Genomic DNA, 20,582 nt, shown 5'->3' on the forward strand with positions numbered 1-20,582 from the left:
TATAAAGCAGTCTGGTGTGTGAAATGATTCACGCTCGCAAACATGAAAGCATTGACGTTGATCGTGAGTAATATTCCCTTCGAAAAAAAATCAGCCACTGCGTCTTCAGCGGTTCGGATTTAGGAACATCAATATGACTGCTGTGTTCATTATTGCACCGAAGAACAGAACACCACCATTCTGCTCATAGACAGACAGTGCTCCAGCTATCAACAATGACCGCGCCGGTCCGCGCGGGCTATGATTGACAGCTCGCTCACGAGCAAGGGCGGGTCTGTGTTGAAACGCTCCTGTCAATCAGTAATTGTGGGAGGGGCGTCAATTTTGTGACGTCACAATATCGAACAGCTTGATTTGAGATGGGGGGAAACGTATAAGAAGATTTAAAAAAAAACACTGGATGGATTTCTATCATTTTATGATGGTTGTGTACAGGCACTGCCAACACACATTTCAGTACAATCAACTTGTAAAAGTGCATGTACCATTATATGACCCCTTTAAAGGTAAAGAACGGTAAAGAAAGATTAGGGCAAAGAAAGGTAAAGGCAAATGTCAAGTTTCAGAGAAGATAAACAACAGTTTATATTTCCATAAGATAACGTAACTCTTCCATAGCCACATTCAACTTAATCACTTGTATTTTATGCGTCTTATGCACTTTATTCCTTTATCATTCATGGCATTAATTTAGTTGTTGTGTTAGTTATTCTTGTTCATCTTTTGTTAATAACATTTATTTTATTACACTTGTGTCTTCCTTGTGCTGATAATACAGAAGAGGCTCTACAAGTTAGCAATCTCACCAATCTTTCAGATAAATCAGCTGACCAACTCCCTCCACGTTACATTAATTCTAAATGATTGAACAGCCTCCTGTTGGGAGTGTTGTCATACTGCCAGTGAACATCTGACAGGTGGGGTGGGGGTTGCTAATACAATGCTAAATCAGATATATAACATTATGATGTCCAGCAATCGATTTAAATAGTAGGCTACATGGGGTTTAATTTGTCGTTTAATGAGATGTAGCCTAATACATGTTGTCAGTGGCGAGAATTTTCGTGAACAAATACATAGATCTGCCTATTTGATGAATGTGTATCTTAATGGTCCAGTGTTAAAACTTTTGCCAAGCGTGACAGAGGTTCTAATCCGCACTCACATATTTTTTTTTGTCTCCTATAGTTTTTTTTTCTCATCAAGACCGATTATGTTCATCAGTGGTTGTATATCAAGCAGGGATACGTTTGTGTGCATTATGTTTTGTGATTTCACCAGAACGAATAGAGAGTATCCGCAACGGATTGAAGCGCGCGTCCGAGAGAAGACAGTGCGGCGTGTGCGCGAGCCACACGAGAAAACACTGTATCCGCACCACTGATCGCAGCGGCAACGAGCACTTTGATCACTTGATTTAAAAAACACATTTCAACGCTAGATCGTCTCTTATTTAAAAAACGAACGAAATGAATGCTCTGCCAGTTAACTGGAGATGTTTTATTTATTTGTAGAATTGGTACATTCGTGCCGCGAGATGTTTTAAAAAGTGGTGGGGACAATATCAGCCCTGGCAAAAAGTGGTGGGGACATGTCCCAGCTGTCCCACCCGCAAATTACGCCTATGCATACTGCCAAGGTAAAAGACCTTGACTGGTGCCTTGAACTAAGAGAGGGGGAAGGTGGTCAACTGATGTACTCATAACCACACCTTAAGCGACGAGTGATCCAGCTGACGTGTTGTGATTTTTGGATCACTCTTCACTTAAGGTGTGGTATGAGTACATCAACTGACCAACTCCCTCCACTTTACATCTGATGTACTCATAACCACACCTTAAGTGACGAGTGATCCAGCTGACGTGTTGTGAGCGTCCCTAACCCTAACCCTAGCTCGCAAGCGTCTCTTCCACCTTTGGTATCTCCTCATAACCGTGCTCTTTATAGTTTGTGATAGAGGAATAGTGTGATGTTTGTGGACTATATACTCTTTATGAAACAGGTTTATACCATGACCTCGACACCTCGGTGTGGAGATCGGGGAAAAATGGAAGGCCCCGGCGTTGAGGTTGTGAACGAGAGGGCAGGAAGCGTTCGTCTAGTTTGCTTCTTCGAACGAACGTCCTGCTTATCTGCCGGCCAATAGATGCTTAATCTTTTGACCGCTCTCGTTACAACCTCAATGAGCTCCTCAAAAGCATGAGACTGAGGTGGTGAGTCCTCAGTATCTCCTGCTTCGAAACTAACAACATCTAGTTCCTCAGAACTTGATAACTGCAGTGTCGGTGTCACAATCAGGGCAGAAGTAACTGCAGTGCGTGCTTCCAAACCCTGAGAGAAGGCACTGGATCTGTCAGGCGAAGGCAGAGATAAGGCTGGGCCCATCTCTAACCCCGCTGACAAATTTGCCAACCCCAAGTCTGAAGTTGCCGCTGTGCCTCGGCAGCAGCGGGACCCGAGCCTTGGGATCCGAGCCTCGCAAAAGAACGTGTGGTAGATTTTCTCCCTAAACCTAACTACGTACCTGGGTCTCGTCTACAATCGACGTCCCCTAACGTCTACAGTCAACGTTTGTTTCTCTGGGTCTCGTCTACAGTCGACGTCCCCATTCAATAATATTTATACTCTAGCGTGTCTACAGTTGACGTCGGACGATTCACCTAACTAACTTGCTCCTCTATCTGACTTGCTGCGCAGCAATAATAAACCAACAGACTTCAGCAAATGTCCTGTAAATGTTTTAATCACAGCCGAAGGAGATCCCGAGCAGTTCTCCATAGAATCTCCCCCAAAAAGAAGAATTCATTGTGGCCTGAGGATCTCAGACAAATTTCATTGAGAATCCCACAGCAAACACAAATACAACAGTTTTTATAAAAAAGGAGAATGGGTGAAAATGCCATGAAACATTATATAATTTCCCTACAATTTGATTGGTTCTTCATAGACAAGCCCTCTTGTTACTAGGTAACCACAAGGTTTCAAGTTTAGACATCTGTCTAGTTTCATTTCCCATATTTGTTATTTTTACCCTCACACAACCAAGTAAAAGGGGAAACATAAATTTAGCCAAAAGCATATTAATGTTGTTCCTGCAACAAAAACAAATGTTAGTTATGATAAATTAAAAAATCCATCACAAATGCCAGGCGGGATCGGAGTGTCCGCATGGGAAGCACATCACAGTGCTCACATCCAGAGCCCTCAAGCGCTGACTGTGCATGATCCTCACCCAAACATGCAACACTCAGAACATGTGTGTCCCCACCTGTTAAATAGCGCGGGCAGGGGTGCACACACTGAATGAACTACTGCAGTTCACTTAATTAAAAACAGAGCCTTACAATGCAACAAAATATAACAAAAATTAAAGACAGACCATGTAGGCTATAGTGGGCGAAGATAAAAATCTTTATTACATTATTTTATCTTTGTTATTAAAAATAAGAACAAAGATGCACATTACAAATATAAAACATAATATACAAAAATGAAATAAACAGTGCTTTATTTTTTCAGCCACAGTAGGTGTAGGCTATATAACAGCACCATTCAAATACAAAATTGAATAAACAAAATATGTAAAAAATAAAATGCAGTGAAGAGAATGGAGTGATTTTCTCTTTTGTTGTTTTAATTAAAGACTACCAGCAGCATGGGTATTATTTGGTTGCTGCCAATTTAAGAGCTCATGCAGAACGGATACAGACACGCATCCTATTTTATCCCAACTGTCTACTTTCACTTTAGACAGAACCGAATTTATGTAATATTTGTTGTGTATTTGACAGTTTAAGCCCAATAAAACGCGAAAGATAACGCGCTCAGAACAGCACGCAAATGAAATGTTAATGCAATGTTATGTTATGCATTTATTTACGCACGCAAATTATAAACGTTAATGACTGCGAATAACTGCAGTGTGAGTGTAACTCTACCGCTGGCGTTAACATGTGATGTGAATGTACATCGCCTTGTACAGTATGTTGAGACGGAGGCGCCAGAACTGCAATGCACCGTAGCAGATACGATATTTCTTCATAAGCAGTACATGTCGAATCGAAATGCAAAGTGGACCGGGACCTCATCGCTTTCACATACCACAAAGAAATCGACCCACAAACGAACCTTACTCAGATCACCCCCTGAGGTGCATGGTCTGAACTAGGTGTGAAAACACCCACATTTTTCATACATTTTTACAACAAAAAAAAATTGGCCACTAAACAGGTTTGACATCAGTAAATACAACATGCAAGTTTGCATGACTTCAGAGTACTTGGACAAAGGCTAAAACGTTAAATGGCCTACTTTCGTAATTGATTGTGTTTTAGCCCTTTCTGGAGCTTGACGGGTGTGGTCACTAAAATGGCGGTGGTCTCCTCGTGGTTATAGGCATTGACTGGTAATGCAGGTGTGATCGTAGGTGTGACCTATGAAGGGGCGATTTACTGACACCTGGTTGGGCTTGAGTGACTGCTTCTGCAGATCATGCACTATAATTTGGATTTGGATGTGATTCGACTTCACTACAATGCAAATTATAAAAAATGTTTCTCTCTATATCTCTCTCTATCTCCCCTATAGATTCATTATGTAATGTCTGTCTCTCTATAATGTCTACATGTGTACACTGCATACTGATACTATATAACTAACACTGCCTTAGGGTGTAGTTACCTGCGCTCTTCTGCTCTACGCAGGAATGTTTGTGCTCTCAGTTCAAAGCAGAAGCAGGTCTGAGCGTTCCAGTTCATGAGATGCAGTGTTACTTCATTCTGCCTCAAATTATGAACTGATGGCCACAATGTTCAGCTATTTGGTGCTTGTGGTAAGTAAAGTTTGTATTTCTGTCAGTTATACAATAGGTTAATTCAAGATTCAGAAAGATCTTTAAATCAAAAACTGTTTCATTCTATGGCTTGCTTGGAATAGTTTATTTTTATTTTACATTGTTTTGCAAAGGAAAGAAATAGTAAATGCTAAAGTGCTTTTGTTACAATAAGGAGTTATTTCTATACCTCAACTGACCCTTAAATTACTTATGTTGGTCTAACCTACTGCCAAATAAATAAATAAAATTTAAATGTAACTAAATGTAATCAAAACCATTGATTCATGTTACCTCATGAATACTTTTCTATCTGTGTTTTTCCTTCAGTATGTGTTCCGATATTCTGATTGTTGGAACATTTTTAGTCTTGATTGTAATGAATAATCTGTTCAGGTGATTGGAATGATTATTATTTGACATCTTATGGAAGACTGTGCTTATATGTGTATTTCTGAAACATGAGCCACTATCAAGGTTTTTTCTTTCTGGGGGTCAGTTGAGAAAAACAGCAACAAAGAAGAGTCAAGTATACGCTTTCCCAAACCTGTTTCACAACTTTGAATATTCTCATGTAAACATATACACAAGCTCAAGGAGTTTCAAATCGTACGTAAATTATACGAATGTTAATGATTGAAAGGCATTTTGAATGGTAAAACAAAGCAGTGGCATCATAACTTCATCTAATGGACTGCTTTTGAGAAACTCATTATCTTACCTTTTGGTTTAGCAGATTAATTGTTTTGGGGATATGACCCCATACACTACCCCATCTTATAAATAAATAATGGCATACCATGTTTACTATGGAAGCATATGAGTAACAATCTTCAATTTGAAATGTAATATGCAAAATGACAATACAATATGTAAAATGGCAGTGCATTTCTGTATGTGAATTTACATTTTCCATTACATTTGTTGGTGCAAAATGAAAATGAAAAATTAATTATATATTTTACATTTGCCATTTCATACACTAGTTTTAATATGTAAATTGAATACATATTTTAACGCTTTATAAGTTGCAAAATTTAAATTAAAATGTATTACAGAAATGATTAGATATTTTAACATGTTCAAGCTAAAACTGTAGCAAAAATATTATTTAAATGTTATTTTTCTTAATTGCATTTACACTCACAGTTAAGACACTTGCGATTGCATTTTCATTAAATGTCCCGCAATGAATGTAGCAAAATTCAATGTGCAAATTGAAAATGCATTTCAAGCCGATCACGTCCCCGTCCCGTCTCGCTCTGTCAATCACTGCATCAAGGTGGGGCTCTGTATTCAAAGAGCAGTACAAATTCACCATACAAATTTTTTTGGGCGGGGGGGGGGGGGGGTTGGTTAGTCTCACAATATACACTTTATACAAAATATACAATATATTTGATCATAATAATATGCATACATATATACTATTTATTAAAAACGCTTGATAAAAAATTATATTATATTATATGTATATATATATATATATATATATATATATATATATATACACACATTACATATATATACACATATATACATACATACTGCATTTTTATATACATACATACTGCACTGTTTTTGAAGACACAACATTAGGTTTTTCAATCAGATTGATAGTCAAACTGGAAATGTCCCTATTTGTAGTAATAATAATATAATCATGTATTGTTTCTTCAACTTATTAAAATATCCAAAATAAAAGTTTGTGTTTACATAATATATGTGTGTGTACTGTGTATAATTATTTTGTATATATAAATACACACACATGCATGTATATATTTAAGAAATATTTGCATACATATACTGTATATATTTATATATAATTTATATTATATATAAATAAATAAAATTTAAATTTAAATTACACATTTTTCTTAAATATATACAAGCATGTGTGTGTATTTATATATACAAATTTAATTATACACAGTACACACACATATATTATTTAAACACAAACTTTTATTTTGGATGCGATTAATCGCGATTAATCTTTTGACATCCCATATATATATATATATTTTTTTTTTTATATGTATATATATATATTTATATAAAACATCAGTTCGGTATTCTGTGAGGTATGATTAATTAAATGCGCTGACAGCTCATTGCACCTGCCAAACAGATTACACTGAGTGGAGCGGGTGACCGATCCAAGATGGCGGCCCCATGGCTCGTCAGCGCCAGTAGGCAGTAGCGGTCGATGCGCCGTCTATTCTCTATTATATCTATGATCTTGACGGCACTCGCAAGAAAATGGATAAGTAGCTACATAATCAAATTTATAAATATTACACCATTTAAACATTATTGAAAATACATAGGCTACTGAGTTGCTAAAACAATCTTTGTCAAATAATACACTTGTTTGTTCACAGTTTGAACGTTCTTGTTTCCATTTGTTTAATTTCAAGATCTGAAGTGAATTAGGCCTATCTATTGTTGCTTTTACAGCTACAAAGCTGGAGCACTAAATGATATTCAAAGTCACATTACACGCTTTTAACATTAAATAAAGCACATAAACATTACCTGAGATGATCATTGCCACACTTTGTGTTTGTTGTTCCAGCGCGACGTCGAAGAAAAATAGAAACCGTTTCTAAAATAGAATCGATGCGTGTCGCACAGTCGCCGTCGCGGCTGGTTAGGACAAAAACTCTGTTTTTACAGATAATATGTTTTTACATGTAATATGTAAAATATACCTTTTATCGCGCGTCGCGTGTAGTTAGGACACGGTGCTATGTTGCACTGTTGTTGTCTGAACAACATTTTTTTTTACGTTTTGAATAAAATATTTTCATTGTCTGATACACATATGCTTATCTTTATTCTTATTACTATTAACTAAATAATGTTGGAGATCCTACAGTTTTACCTTACACATGCATAGGCCTATTAGGCCTACTCTGAGATTACAGAATATGACTGGTCAAATTCATAGCTACCGAAAAATGTGACCGTTCTTTATTTCTTCATAACTGACTGTAATGTTCAATAAAGTGACGCATGTGATGTATGACCATCTCCCATTTATATTTTATTAAGCATATTGATCAGATATTGATAAATCTATTGGTAGCTAGAGTAGGGTCACGGAATCTGACGGGTCAAATTCATACTGAAAAATGTGACCGCTCTTTATTTCACCATAACTGAATGTAATGAAAGTGACTCATTTGATGTGTAACCATCTCCCCTTTCTATTTTATAAAGCATATTGATCAGATATTAATAAATATATAGGGTCACGGAATCTGACGGGTCAAATTCATAGAAGACTAGCCTTTTTTGGGTGAATGTGGAGCAGGTCGGGGCCTGGTGACATCATTGTCTATAATTCAATGTCTAATATTTTAAAAACCGAAGCAGCAAAACAGCACAAACGAAGCACAAACAAACAAGACTATTTTTGTGTGGATTTGGAGCATGTGGGGGGCTGAGTGACCTCAGAATGACCAATAAATATTATTATTTTAATATCTAAGAAACCAAAGCAGCACAAAATAAACTTCACGCAGTGATTGACAAGAGTGGGATGGGGCGGAGACGTGATCGGCTCAGAATGCATTTTCAAATTGCACATTGAATTTAGCTACATTCATTGCGGGACATTTAATGAAAATGCAATTGCAAGTGTCTTAACTGTGAGTGTAAATGCAATTAAGAAAAATAACATTTAAATTAGCTTTTTTTCCTACAGTTTTTGCTTGAACATGTTAAACAGATCTAATCATTTCTTTAATACATTTTCATTTTAATTTTGCGACTTATAAAGCGTTAAAGTGTGTATTCAATTTACATATTAAAACGTATGAAATGGCAAATGTAAATTATATCATTGAATTATCATTTTCAATTTGCACCAAACGTTGCACAAATGTAATGGAAAATGTAAATTTAAATACAGAAATGCATTGCCATTTTACATATTGTATTGCCATTTTACATATTGCATTATCATTTTTGCATATTAGATTTCAAATTGAATATTGCTACCCATACAGATTTTGTCTGTGATTTGATCATATGATCTGCTCTTGACCAATCTTTTTCTTTTTTTTTTTTCTGCTTCTAATGCATATAACTTGTTTAAAGCAATACTGTATATAACACACACTGTTTCTGTTGAAAGGGAATTATCTGTCTGTGTAGCACAGAGCCTCTCAGACGCCATAAAAGATCATGGATTATAGACTCCTTTGACATTGTGGAAGAACACCCGGGGCCTTTCCCTTATGAATTGGGGCAGGTAAGCATCAATCCTCGCAAATAATGTACTGCGGGTTTTAAATCATAAAATAATACAAAACATTTAGATTTGGGATGGTATAGCCTTTTGGTTGCAGAGTCCAGACAAACTGCTATTTAATTTTTTATTTTCATATGCTGAAGAAAAGTTTTCTTCAGTAAGAAAGTTATTTCTTAAGATTGATCTGAAGACAAAACTTAAACTCAAATTCTTGAAAAGAAATCATCGTAAATAGGTTCTTGCATGTATTTTCTGTAAAGTTGCTTTGAAACCTGCTAGAAAAGGTCTATACAAATAAATGTGAATTGAATTGAATTTAGGTTTTAAATTGGTAAGATATTTTATGAATTTACTGGATTGTTTCAAATTAATTGTTGTAGTTAATTATTACAACATGATTATTTAGCCTAATAGGGATGTGCACACACAAGTTATCCGAATTCTTGACACCAGTGGTCGATAATATAAAATGATTGCTCATGATTATGTGTGACGTGACTTTTTGCTTAATTCGAAATTCAACAAACCTGCAAATGAGTCAAATTGGGACCCCATTTTTATTTAATTACGACATAGGCTAATTTTCGGCAGCATGAAGCACATGTGAGAGCGGTCATACACAGGACAAGTTCACTCTAGCAGTGCGCACAAACTCACATAGCCGACAGAACGCATTCACACTAGAGAGAGAGAGAGCAAAAAAGACAGAGCGTTAATGAATGAACCATCTTGAATAAAATAGCACAATATTCAATAAAGCACATAAAAGAACTTAACCGGAAGTTATGTGACCTGTTTTACAGAATACAGAAGTTTGGTGCGCATAGCCCCCATTGTCTGCATGTTTTTTTTTTTTTTTTTGAGTTGATCAGCGAGTCTTCAGCAAGAACCGCCATACAATCAAATACCACCAAAAGAAAAATTATTAAAGAATTTTTAAGGCAAAGTTTTATAGGTGGCATTGTACATTAGTGGCATTAAATATTAATATCTAGCCTAATCAGTGTTGTTGTGTATGATGTTGGGTAATTCACACTGAAACATTACATGTATTGTTAAAAACGACATGAATTTATTTGAATTTTATTCTATTTTACTTTGCTACCTCAATTCAAATTCAATTACAAAATGAAGGAATATAATTGGAAATAAATATTCAGTTGCTAAATTAAATAAAAATGAAAAATGAAAACTAAAATTCTTAATCGACAACTTAATTATGTTAAATGACATAATTAGTTTCCCTTTTGCCACAAACATAATGTTATAAAACTTGCCTTCCTGAGAAATTTCCTTTACTCAAATTCTAGATTAAACTGGACCGTACCTATATAGTGGAGTTCATGCTTAAAGGCAGAGGTGTGGATGAAGACCCAAAGGGTGTCCTGTCTATTGATTCGAAAACAGGATTCATTAAAGTCCACCGTAAAGTCGACTTTGAGCAGTACAGTGTTCTGATGGTAAGAGGAGTCAGATTTATTTAATTTTTTTTATCAGATGGTATATGAAGGGCATACAGAAGGTTTAAAATTAATTTCATTACCATTTCAAAGCTGACCTTTCAAGCAAGAAACATGTCCAACTTGGCCATAGACACACAACTAGGCATGGAGGTCAACATACTGGACATCAATGACAACCCGCCGATATTCCCGAGGAAAGTTTATGATGTCACTATAAATGAAGCAGCAAAACAAGGTCAGTATCATTGCTTAACTGTAGCATTTTCATCAACTGTAATCATGAGTATTTTAGGTTTGATTTACTGCACCTTAATTTGCAAATCCTAGATGGCGTTTTTTTCAACTAAAGACATGTTTGGTCTTGTTGACTTTTAGAAGATATACTTAAGAGAGAAGAGTGACATGAGTTAGAAGGTTTGATGTAAATTTCACACAATGATTCTTGAAATATATTTATTTTACTCTATATTGTTAGAATTGTTAAAAAAAGAAAATACATTTATTACAATGTATTAATTTTCATATTTTAAGCCTGAATGTCTGAGACAAAAAGGTCAAAAAGGCATTTGAAATTTGAAAACTAGTATAGTGATAAAAATATATATATATAAAAAATTTATTGTAATTATACTAACTTTAATGAATTAGCCTACTCACATTTTTTGAAGAAACACATAAAGTTATTATTTATAAGCTCTTAAAAATATTTATCTTAAAAGATTTTAAAAGGAAACACTTTACAATAAGATATCATTTATTAACTACATTAGTTAACATGAACTAACAATGAACTTAGTTAATGCTAATTTCAACATTTACTAATTCATTTTTAATGTCAAAAGTTATATCTGTTAACTTTAGTCAATGCTCTGTGAACTAACATGAACATGAACATTTTTATTAACTAACATTAACAAATCTTGACATCCACCCTAAGAGAAGTAAGGGGGTCCAATTTGTGAACAAATGCTTCTTGTGAGTCACATATTTTCAATGAATCGCTTGATCCACATTTCTGCATAATACATTCTACTTCGGTTCTCAAGTTCCAATGACTAATTCAATGATCTAGTCACAACAATTTACAGCTTATACGTTTATATTTTTCACCGTAAACTTACATTTGTGAAACTTGCAGATGTTTATTTCACTGTATTCAAATCAAATCCATGTGTTGCACCATTCTCTACTGTTTGAACTACATGAACACTAAGTTCTTTTGCATCATTTTTAAAGCGTAATCAGTCCATTTTAATTGTAATTGTTTGGATGAAACAAGTTGTAATAACATTTTCATTTTCAGGGAGATCTATTCCATAAACAAAGGAATGAAGGAATGAAATTTTCTTTATATTATCTGTTTGCAGGTAGTTTTGTTGTAGGTGTATTAGCAGTTGATAAGGATGCACCGGGAAGTCTGAATTCCACCATTGACTACAAAATCATTTCCGTCACTCCAGCCACTAAAAATACTGAATTCTATATCCACGACAGTGGTGCAATATCGTTTAAAGGATGCTTTGATTATGAGGTAAAAAGCACATACAAAGAAAGCATAATTTGCAAGTACTGGGATGATTACTTGCATATATTATTACTTTCTTGTTACTTGCACAGTGCATTCAGGCCATAACATACTATGGCCTATGGCATATGCAGGCCTGTAAAACTTGTGTGTCAGGCTAACATTGAACATTGGAATATTGCTGTAACAAGACATGAGCCATCATGTTAGTGCCTGACAAACCAACATGCATCACAGTCCAGTCACAGTTTTAAAGTAACATGTGAAAACATGTCTTTAAAATATCTTGACATTTACTAGGTGATTTAAAGTTAGCGTGTGAACTTTTTGAGTATGTATATGAGAGTATAGAGTGGTGCAGGTATGACGCCACTTTGTAGGCCAACCGGCAGTTAGCATCACATTGGTTCCCTCTACAAAAACCCAGTAGGATTTTCCCATAAGATTTTGGATTATTGCTAAAAAACAAGCTCTGTGATCAATAAAAGTTTATGATACATCAAGATAATTTTCACAGATGAACAACTTTAATAAATTGTGAAGCCTAAATGCTTTTATTTTTCAGGTGGCTAATAAATACACTATAACAGTTGAAGCAAAGGACCGTGGAGAAGCTGTAAAGTTGTCAAGCACAGCGACAATAATTATCAATCTTCTGGATGGCAACAACCATATACCAGTTATTACAGGGCAAACGGTTAGTGTTAATCTGTCCAATATATAATATTTCAAATAATTGCATATGGTATTACAAATAGTTACTCAGAAGAAAGTCACTTTTAAATAGTACAGTCAAAAAATAACCCTCACCCTGTTCCAGTGCTGCAGGACACAAAAATATTTGTTGTCTGTACAATGGCAGTAAACATTGGACTCAAGCAACTTTCATATGGGCCAAATCAAATTGGGGATTTTTAAAAATGTATTTATTCACTTATTTATTTTCAAACTCATTCAGGGTTCAGGGAATGTAATGGAGGGGACAAAAGGTACCTCCCCTCTCAAAATACACACAACTGATACTGACACGCGTCTCACTGCTGCATGGAGAGTCAGATACTCCATACAAGGGGACAAAGGTGGTTACTTCTCCATCCACACTGATCCAGACACCAATGATGGAATCCTCACAGTGATTAAGGTATGTTTACACACTGTTAGTTATTCTGTAAATGTCATTCTAGTGTTCACGATCTCATCATCACAAAAACAAATTATTATTCAGGGATACTGAGTCATTTAGAGGTCATTAGTAGGGTAAGATGATCAACATTTGTAAGATTTGTGTCTCTGGAAAATTGTGATTATGACATTGCATTTTGTGTCTATTTGTTAATGAGGGATTTGTAGACACATTACTGTTTTTAGATTTTTGGAGTACACAATATTGTTTTTATTTTGAAGTATAAAAATAAAATGACAAATTATAAATTGGGGCAGAAGTGGCATGCTGTTACCAGTGTTTTTTTTTTTAGTTTTTGTGTTTAGATCTTCGCTATTCATTAATCTATAGGCTAATTGAAAGAAAAAGTTATATTTGAATTCATATTTCATTTTGTGTATATATAAATGTATAAAATATAAATGTAAAATTATTTATCTTAATAACACTATTCATTTTAGAGGTTTAGGGTTAAGCCTTTTAGTCTTGCTTTTGAGATGTATTAATTTTGAAAATGGAAATATTCATAAATCAAAATACTGTAAATTATTTTGTTGCGGTGTTGTCTTGATAAGTTTATTTCTTAGCACGCAGCAAGCACATACCTGCTATATTGATATTATGTACATTATTTACTTATTTATTTTAATTCTCTGCATGCAGCCCCTAGACTTTGAAGAACAAAAAGAACATAAACTCACCATCTCTGTAGAGAATGAAGAGCCTTATTTCTCTTGTGAGGTGAAGGCTAAACCTATAGATGGCCTCTGGACTGTCATCACAAATCCATCAAAACCATCCTTTATTAATATTACCATAACAGTGGAAGATGCAAATGACCCTCCGTACTTCCCAGATCCAAAAAGAAAAATAGTTATGGAAGAAAATTGTGTTATTGGAGCTTTTGTGGACAAAGTGACAGCAGTCGATCCTGACACCGGACGTCCTCACAAACTAGAGTATGTTTCTCAATTTCATCAAAATCATTTAACTCCATCTGGACTCTAAAGCCACAGTTAAAAATGTGTGGATGTTGTTGCAGTCTATTACAAAGTATCAATATGGTATTTATTTAAAAGAAAAATAGTACAAAGAAGTTTGTTAGGTCTGAAATGATAAAACAATAGATATTAGTATTAATGTAATGAACTACACCTGTTTGAAATGTTTGTGTCTGAAATCAGTTCCTCTCTTAAAAATCACCTTGACACCAGTTGCTTATAAGTCATTAAAAATAAAAATTCTGTTCATTATTTTCTATCTAATATAATGACAGATATACATTTTGACTGTGACTTAACTGTCTAAAAGTGTCCAAAAACCTTTTGATGCCACTCTGGGGGATCCAGATATACTGTATGCTTGTTAAAATTATTGTTTCCTCCCATCAGGTATTCTATTGAACAAGATCCTGCAGGTTGGTTCAGAGTAGACAAAACATCCGGGGAAATCTTTGTAAAAGAGACATTGGACAGAGAGTCAAGTCATGTGACCAACGGGACTTATACAGTCACTGTTCTTGTGACAGAGATGGGTAATACAATATGGTTGTTTTGTATTTGGCTTGCAAAAAACTGTGAAAACCTACATCCATCTATTTTCCACACCGCTTGTCCTATGTAGGGTCTTTTTTACACTGGAGCATATCATAGTGTCTTAGGCCGAATGCACAGACAACACCTTCATAGTTTACTAAAACTGTTAGCCACTCTATATAAGTATTATTTCTTTTTTTTCTCTTTCAAATTACTGATTTTCCACACCAGATGACCATCCTCCAATGTCAAGCACTGCAACAATTCAGATCTACATCGAAGACAAGAACGATAATATCCCCTTGTTAAAGGAGAACATGGTTTCTGTCTGTCAGTCTGATGACGTGTCAAGTACAGAGATCACAGCCTATGACCCTGATGGAGATCCGTACAGCGGACCATTCAATTTTGAAGTAATAGGAGATCATAAGGGTGAATGGAGCTTTGACCCCAGCCATGGTAAGTAAAATCTTTCCATTTCCACTGTCAACTCACTAGGTGATGATTATTATCATATAGTGTTCTCAACATTTGGTTAGTCTTTTACTAAGCTCTGATGCAAAACCCTTATCCATCACCTTTCGTCTTGTGTTTACTTTGTCTTTTAGGTATCACAGTGCATTTGGTGAAGGATAAAAGCGTTCATGCCAGTCTGTACATACTGATTGTGAAAATCTCTGATAAGCAGGGCAAGTTTGTCCTCCAGAATCTCTCTGTTGCTGCATGTGATTGTGCTGTCTCACCAAACTGTCTGCTGCAGCGCAATACACAGCAAAAAGTAGGAAGTGGTGCGATGGGAATTACCATCTTTGCCGCGCTGATGATTTTGGGTAAGCACTGGATTCTGTTAAATTCCCCATAAAAGTGATGAATAAACACAATTCTTATCCCGTGTTGTCCTATTATTATTGGGGCAGGACATATTGAAAACCTTTTTAACAGCCTTTTAGCCTCTGGCACAACGAGGATTTGGTAGTACTTGTGGGAGTGCACTAAGATTTCTAATATTTGATGTTGTTTGTAAGAAAGTTAAATCTTGAATCTAAAAGCCATTTTTCCTATTAGCATGCCTGTTGCTGTCCCTCACTTGCTCTTGTGGGACTGTGAAGTCCCTAGTCGAGGTAGACAATGTCATTGAAGATGCCCTTCTGCCTTCTAACATTGAGAAACCTGGCAGTGATTGTATGGTAATATCTGACATTAAGATTTCTTATGAAAAGCTAAATTAAGCTTTCCTTTCCTTTTTTTGATTTGGATTTTGGTTTCAAGTCAATTGTTTAAATATAACTAATGACTGTTCATCTGTTATTTACATTCATAAAGGTCCCGACTATTCTACTGAAGAAACCATCTGTTAGTCAGTCAAAGGAAGCAACTCTTGTCAATAATGGGGTTCAAAAGACATCTGACATTCAGCCGGTATAAAAATTTCTATTTGTTGCATAATAAGGTCTTGGAAACACTAAGTTCATATGGCCACTGTCCTTCTTTACACTACATAGAATTTTTTTTTCTTGGCCACAGAAATCTAGCAACGTTATACCCACTCGAAGTCTCCCAGTTCAAGTGGATGAGTGTTGGTCGAGAGAGAGATCACGGTATTATTTTGAGGTAATACAGCAGTGTTCGTTTACGAAATTGTCATAATCATTTAAAAATGACTAATTTCAAAATAATTAATGTAATGTTTTACATCCTTTCAAAAGTAAAAGTGGAAGTTCAATATTTACTGTATTGTCTTCTGTACCAAAGAAACAGATGTGGAAACAAATACAGAGTGAAAACCGCTACCAGGTAAATCTTAATCATTGTAACACGTCTAAACTTGTTATTGTTCAGTAAAATGGTTCTCTTGTGAAATCTTAAAGTCAGTAATATACAGGGCTTTCCTTACACGCCTTAGGGTTCAACACTTATCAGGAGGATCTCACATAGAAGACAGAGTGCCTATTTCACCAGGCGATCGACTCTTCAAAGCTTGCTTTCTCAGGTACTGTAAGTTCCAAAGTAGCCGATTCAGCTTCAGTATTCCACAGACAAGGAACAGATAAATTCAACACTGATTCATTCATTCATTCATTGAACAAATTTCTTTCTCAACTTTCAGAGGCTGCATACAATACAGTCCCTAGAAAATGAGTTGCTTGATTACGAGCCTCAGCTTTACGCCTTTGAGGACAACTCTGAGAACGTTGCAGACCTTGACCCCATAGACCTGCCCATTAATGAGTTTGATCCTGAGCAGTTCTCTGATCTTGGACCAGCATTTAAACATCTGGCTTCTATCTGTAACACAGGAATAAACAGTGATGAAGAATGGGACTAGATAGTCTACAGATCAGGGGCTGGATTCACAAAACATTCTTTAAGAATACAATTATTTGTAATCGCTATTTTCTTGTTATTTTCTTTTCTTAAGTAAAAAGAATATTTTGAATTCCCAATCTTTCTTCTTGAGATTCTTAAGACAAAACTTTAAATTCTTAATAATCTTCTTTAAAAGCATTGTAAATAACTTCTTAAAGTGATAGTTCACCCAAAAACGAAAATGTTGTGTTCATTTATTCACCCGAAAGTGGTTCCAAACCTGTATGACTTTCTTTTATCTGTTGAACAGCAAAGAAAATATTTTGAAGAATTTTGGTAACCAGACAGTTTATGGTACCTGTTGACTTCCATAGTAGGAAAAAATACTGTGGAAGTCAATGACTCCCGTCAACTGTGTGGATACCAACATTCATTAAAATGTCTAAATAAACACACAATTTAAATTTTTGGGGGAACTATCCATTTAAAATAAGAATAACATCCAGCTTGTCTTAAATCCCCAAAGGCAATATGTATTATGAATTTATTGGGTTGTTTCAAATTAATTGTTGTAATTAAGCATTAAAACATAACACAAGAGAAATATAATACATATTACCAGGGATGTGTATGAGTTCTCTGAAGTGACACCAATAATCGATAATATGAACAATGATCAATCGTGATTACAGAAAAACCACATGAATTTCACGCCGCCACGTTTCAATGGGATCACAAATTTCACATGGGAACTGTTCCAAAACCACGTTTCACATATGCAAAGTATGAGTTTCACATGTGTTCAAAATGTGTTTTTTGGCATGTGAAATTTGGCACAATTCAGTAACAACAACGTTACAAAAATTAGTCAAATAATGTTATTAATTTGAACCATTTTCGACAGCATTCAGCATACATTAGAGCGGTCATATACATATACATATACGCAATCACAACGCTAGACACACACACAGATAGGCTACAGGGTGCATAGAGATCGCAAAAAGGTCAAATCATGAATGCAACAGACCAATCCATCTTGAGACAGGCTCTTTAAAAAAATTACTATTTAAAATACACATCACATTAAAAATGTGACTTATCGAGTGCTTATCGAGTTGTTGTGCACTTTATTATGATTATTACAGTAATCTGCAAGAACAGCAAAAACCATGGCCTTTTATTTTCATCAAGTTGATCAGCAAGTCTTCAACAAGAACCGCCATTCAATATGATAACACCAAAGTCTGTAATTTTCTTCTCATGAAAAAGAAGTTCTTAAAGGGTTAGTTCACCCAAAAATGAAAATTCTGTCAGTAATTACTCACCCTCATGTTGTTCCAACCCTGTAAGACTTTCGTTCATCTTCAGAACACAAATTTTGATATTTTGGATGAAATCTGAGAGCTGTCTGACTCCTTCATAGGCTTCTAGGCAATTTCATTCTGCCGGTCCAGAAAAGTTAGTAAAAACATTGTTAAAATAGTCCAAGTGACTAGTGGCTCAATCATAAGTTTATCAAGTGATAGAATACTTTTAGAGCGCAAAAAAACAAACAAAAATAACGACTTTATTCAACTATTAATTTTCCAATGTTCAGAACTCTGACTTGAGTTCACAAGAGCGACACGACGCATGCGCGAGAACTGAGAAGATGGGTCTCGATGTAGTGTTTAAAATGGTTCTAAAGTGTGCATTTCCTGGATGTCTGAATCGTGAGAAACCAACGAGAAAACGTAAAAGTGCCTTACCAATGCTGCAAAATGAATGGCTTAATTCACACTTTCCCATCAAATGATTGTGAGCGTCTTCTTCTCAGTTCTCGTGCATATGTCGTGGCGCTGTCGTGAACTCACAAATAATGTATATTTTCTTAAACATTAATCCTTTAAGAAAATATTTGACAACTTCTTAAGATCTTTTTAAGCAGTGCCCTGAGGAATATTCTTATGAACTTCATGGAATTTATCCTGAAGTTGGCATAAAATGGAAGTTTTGATAGTCCTTCATTCCCTATTGTGACATATATCCAGGTTAAACATCTTCTCAGATTCTCAAACAAGATCAAATGTAGGGCGGGACTTGATTAGATTGATTGGACCTTTGTTGTTGCTATTGCTGTGATCCTATGTGATTGACATGTTGGCATGTGCTCGTGCCAGTAAACATGTCATAGAGAAGAAATGTCGTTGAAAGAGGGGAATTTTTTTTCTATGAAAGATTACGAGGGAACTTGAATATTAAAAAAATGTTGATGTGCACGGATAATAATATAGCGGAATATAAGAAAATAGTGGAAAATAAGAATTGTCTATTTTGATTTCATGGTGACTTTTAAAAAATTCTAAAGTTCTTTCTTAAGAAGATTTTCGTGAATCCAGCCTCAGGAGGTTTACATTCTTATACAAGACTGGTTATTTTAAACAGAAGGGCTACTTGTTTCAAAAGGAACAAAAATAAATAAATAGATGGGGTCCCTCATAGGTAAACTGGACAATTTGATTGGGATTGGGATTATTATTATTATTTTCCACAATGAAATAGTATATAATATTCTGCAAGCATTCAGACACTTGCCTAGGGTTTTCAATTTTATAAAAGAATGCTGAGTGCATATTTTCCTAGCTGTACTGTTTTGTAAGATGATTGGACTATTTAAATGTCTTTTTTTATATGTACACATCAAAAAGTGGAAAGACAAAAAATCTACAAAAATATATACGAAATCATGAAATTGTCAAAAATAGTGACTTACCTGTAACATTTTATTGTTGTCTTTGACCTTGTGCTTAAGTGGGGAACAAATTGTACCTTTTCTTACTTAAAGGGATAGTTCACCCCAAAATTTTAATTCTGTTGTTCATTTTATTTCATTTCGTTCATCTTCAGAACACAAACGAAGATATTTGTAATAAAATCTGAGCAATTGCTGTGCCTTCATTGACAGCTACGCAACTACCAATCTGACACTTAAAAAAAGGTTATATAGAGATTGTAAAACTAATCCATATGAATTGAGTGGTTTAGTCCAAATATTCTGAAGAGACTCGATCGCTTTATAAGCTGACAAGATTTAATTTAGGTTTTTATTCACTTATAAACATTCATCAATGCACACATAAATTATGATAAACGGAAGCTCAAGCATGTTTGCTTGACGTGCGAGAACCAATGAGTTACGCAGCACGTTTGAGCTTCAGCAAGAACCAATGAGGTTTGTTCTCACGTGTCAAGAAGGTTCGGTTGAGCTTCTGTTTAAGTTTGCTGATCAATGATTGTATGTGCATAATAGCCTAAACTAAATCTGTTCATCAAATAAAGCGATCGTGACTCTGTTTTTACTAAACAATACATTTGGACTAAACCTGCACTCAACTCATACGGATAATATACTATATATATATATATATATATATATATATATATATATATATATATATATACATATATATACATATATATATATATATATATATATATATATATATATATATA

The 20,582-nt window shown here is 35.0% G+C and overlaps 1 protein-coding gene across 2 annotated transcripts; it reads left to right on the forward strand.

The window, feature by feature from the left end:
* The first annotated feature begins 4,680 nt into the window (after positions 1–4,680).
* Positions 4,681–18,867, forward strand: cdh27 (cadherin 27). Of its 2 annotated transcripts, none has more exons than XM_082155636.1 (17): positions 4,681–4,831; positions 8,979–9,095; positions 10,406–10,555; positions 10,649–10,793; positions 11,926–12,089; positions 12,649–12,780; positions 13,042–13,224; positions 13,909–14,204; positions 14,637–14,779; positions 15,012–15,239; positions 15,389–15,610; positions 15,846–15,967; positions 16,104–16,199; positions 16,305–16,391; positions 16,533–16,574; positions 16,684–16,770; positions 16,888–18,867. In XM_082155636.1, the coding sequence occupies exons 1-17, from the start codon at positions 4,799–4,801 to the stop codon at positions 17,104–17,106; spliced, it is 2,466 nt and encodes an 821-aa protein (XP_082011762.1). In that variant the 5' UTR covers positions 4,681–4,798; the 3' UTR covers positions 17,107–18,867. The 2 variants fall into 2 exon arrangements, with proteins under 2 accessions (XP_082011762.1, XP_082011763.1); XM_082155637.1 differs by having other exon boundaries at positions 16,539–16,574.
* The last annotated feature ends 1,715 nt before the right edge of the window (positions 18,868–20,582 follow it).

This window comes from Leuciscus leuciscus (assembly GCF_965113295.1).
Source record: "Leuciscus leuciscus genome assembly, chromosome: 23".
NCBI lineage: Eukaryota > Metazoa > Chordata > Actinopteri > Cypriniformes > Leuciscidae > Leuciscus > Leuciscus leuciscus.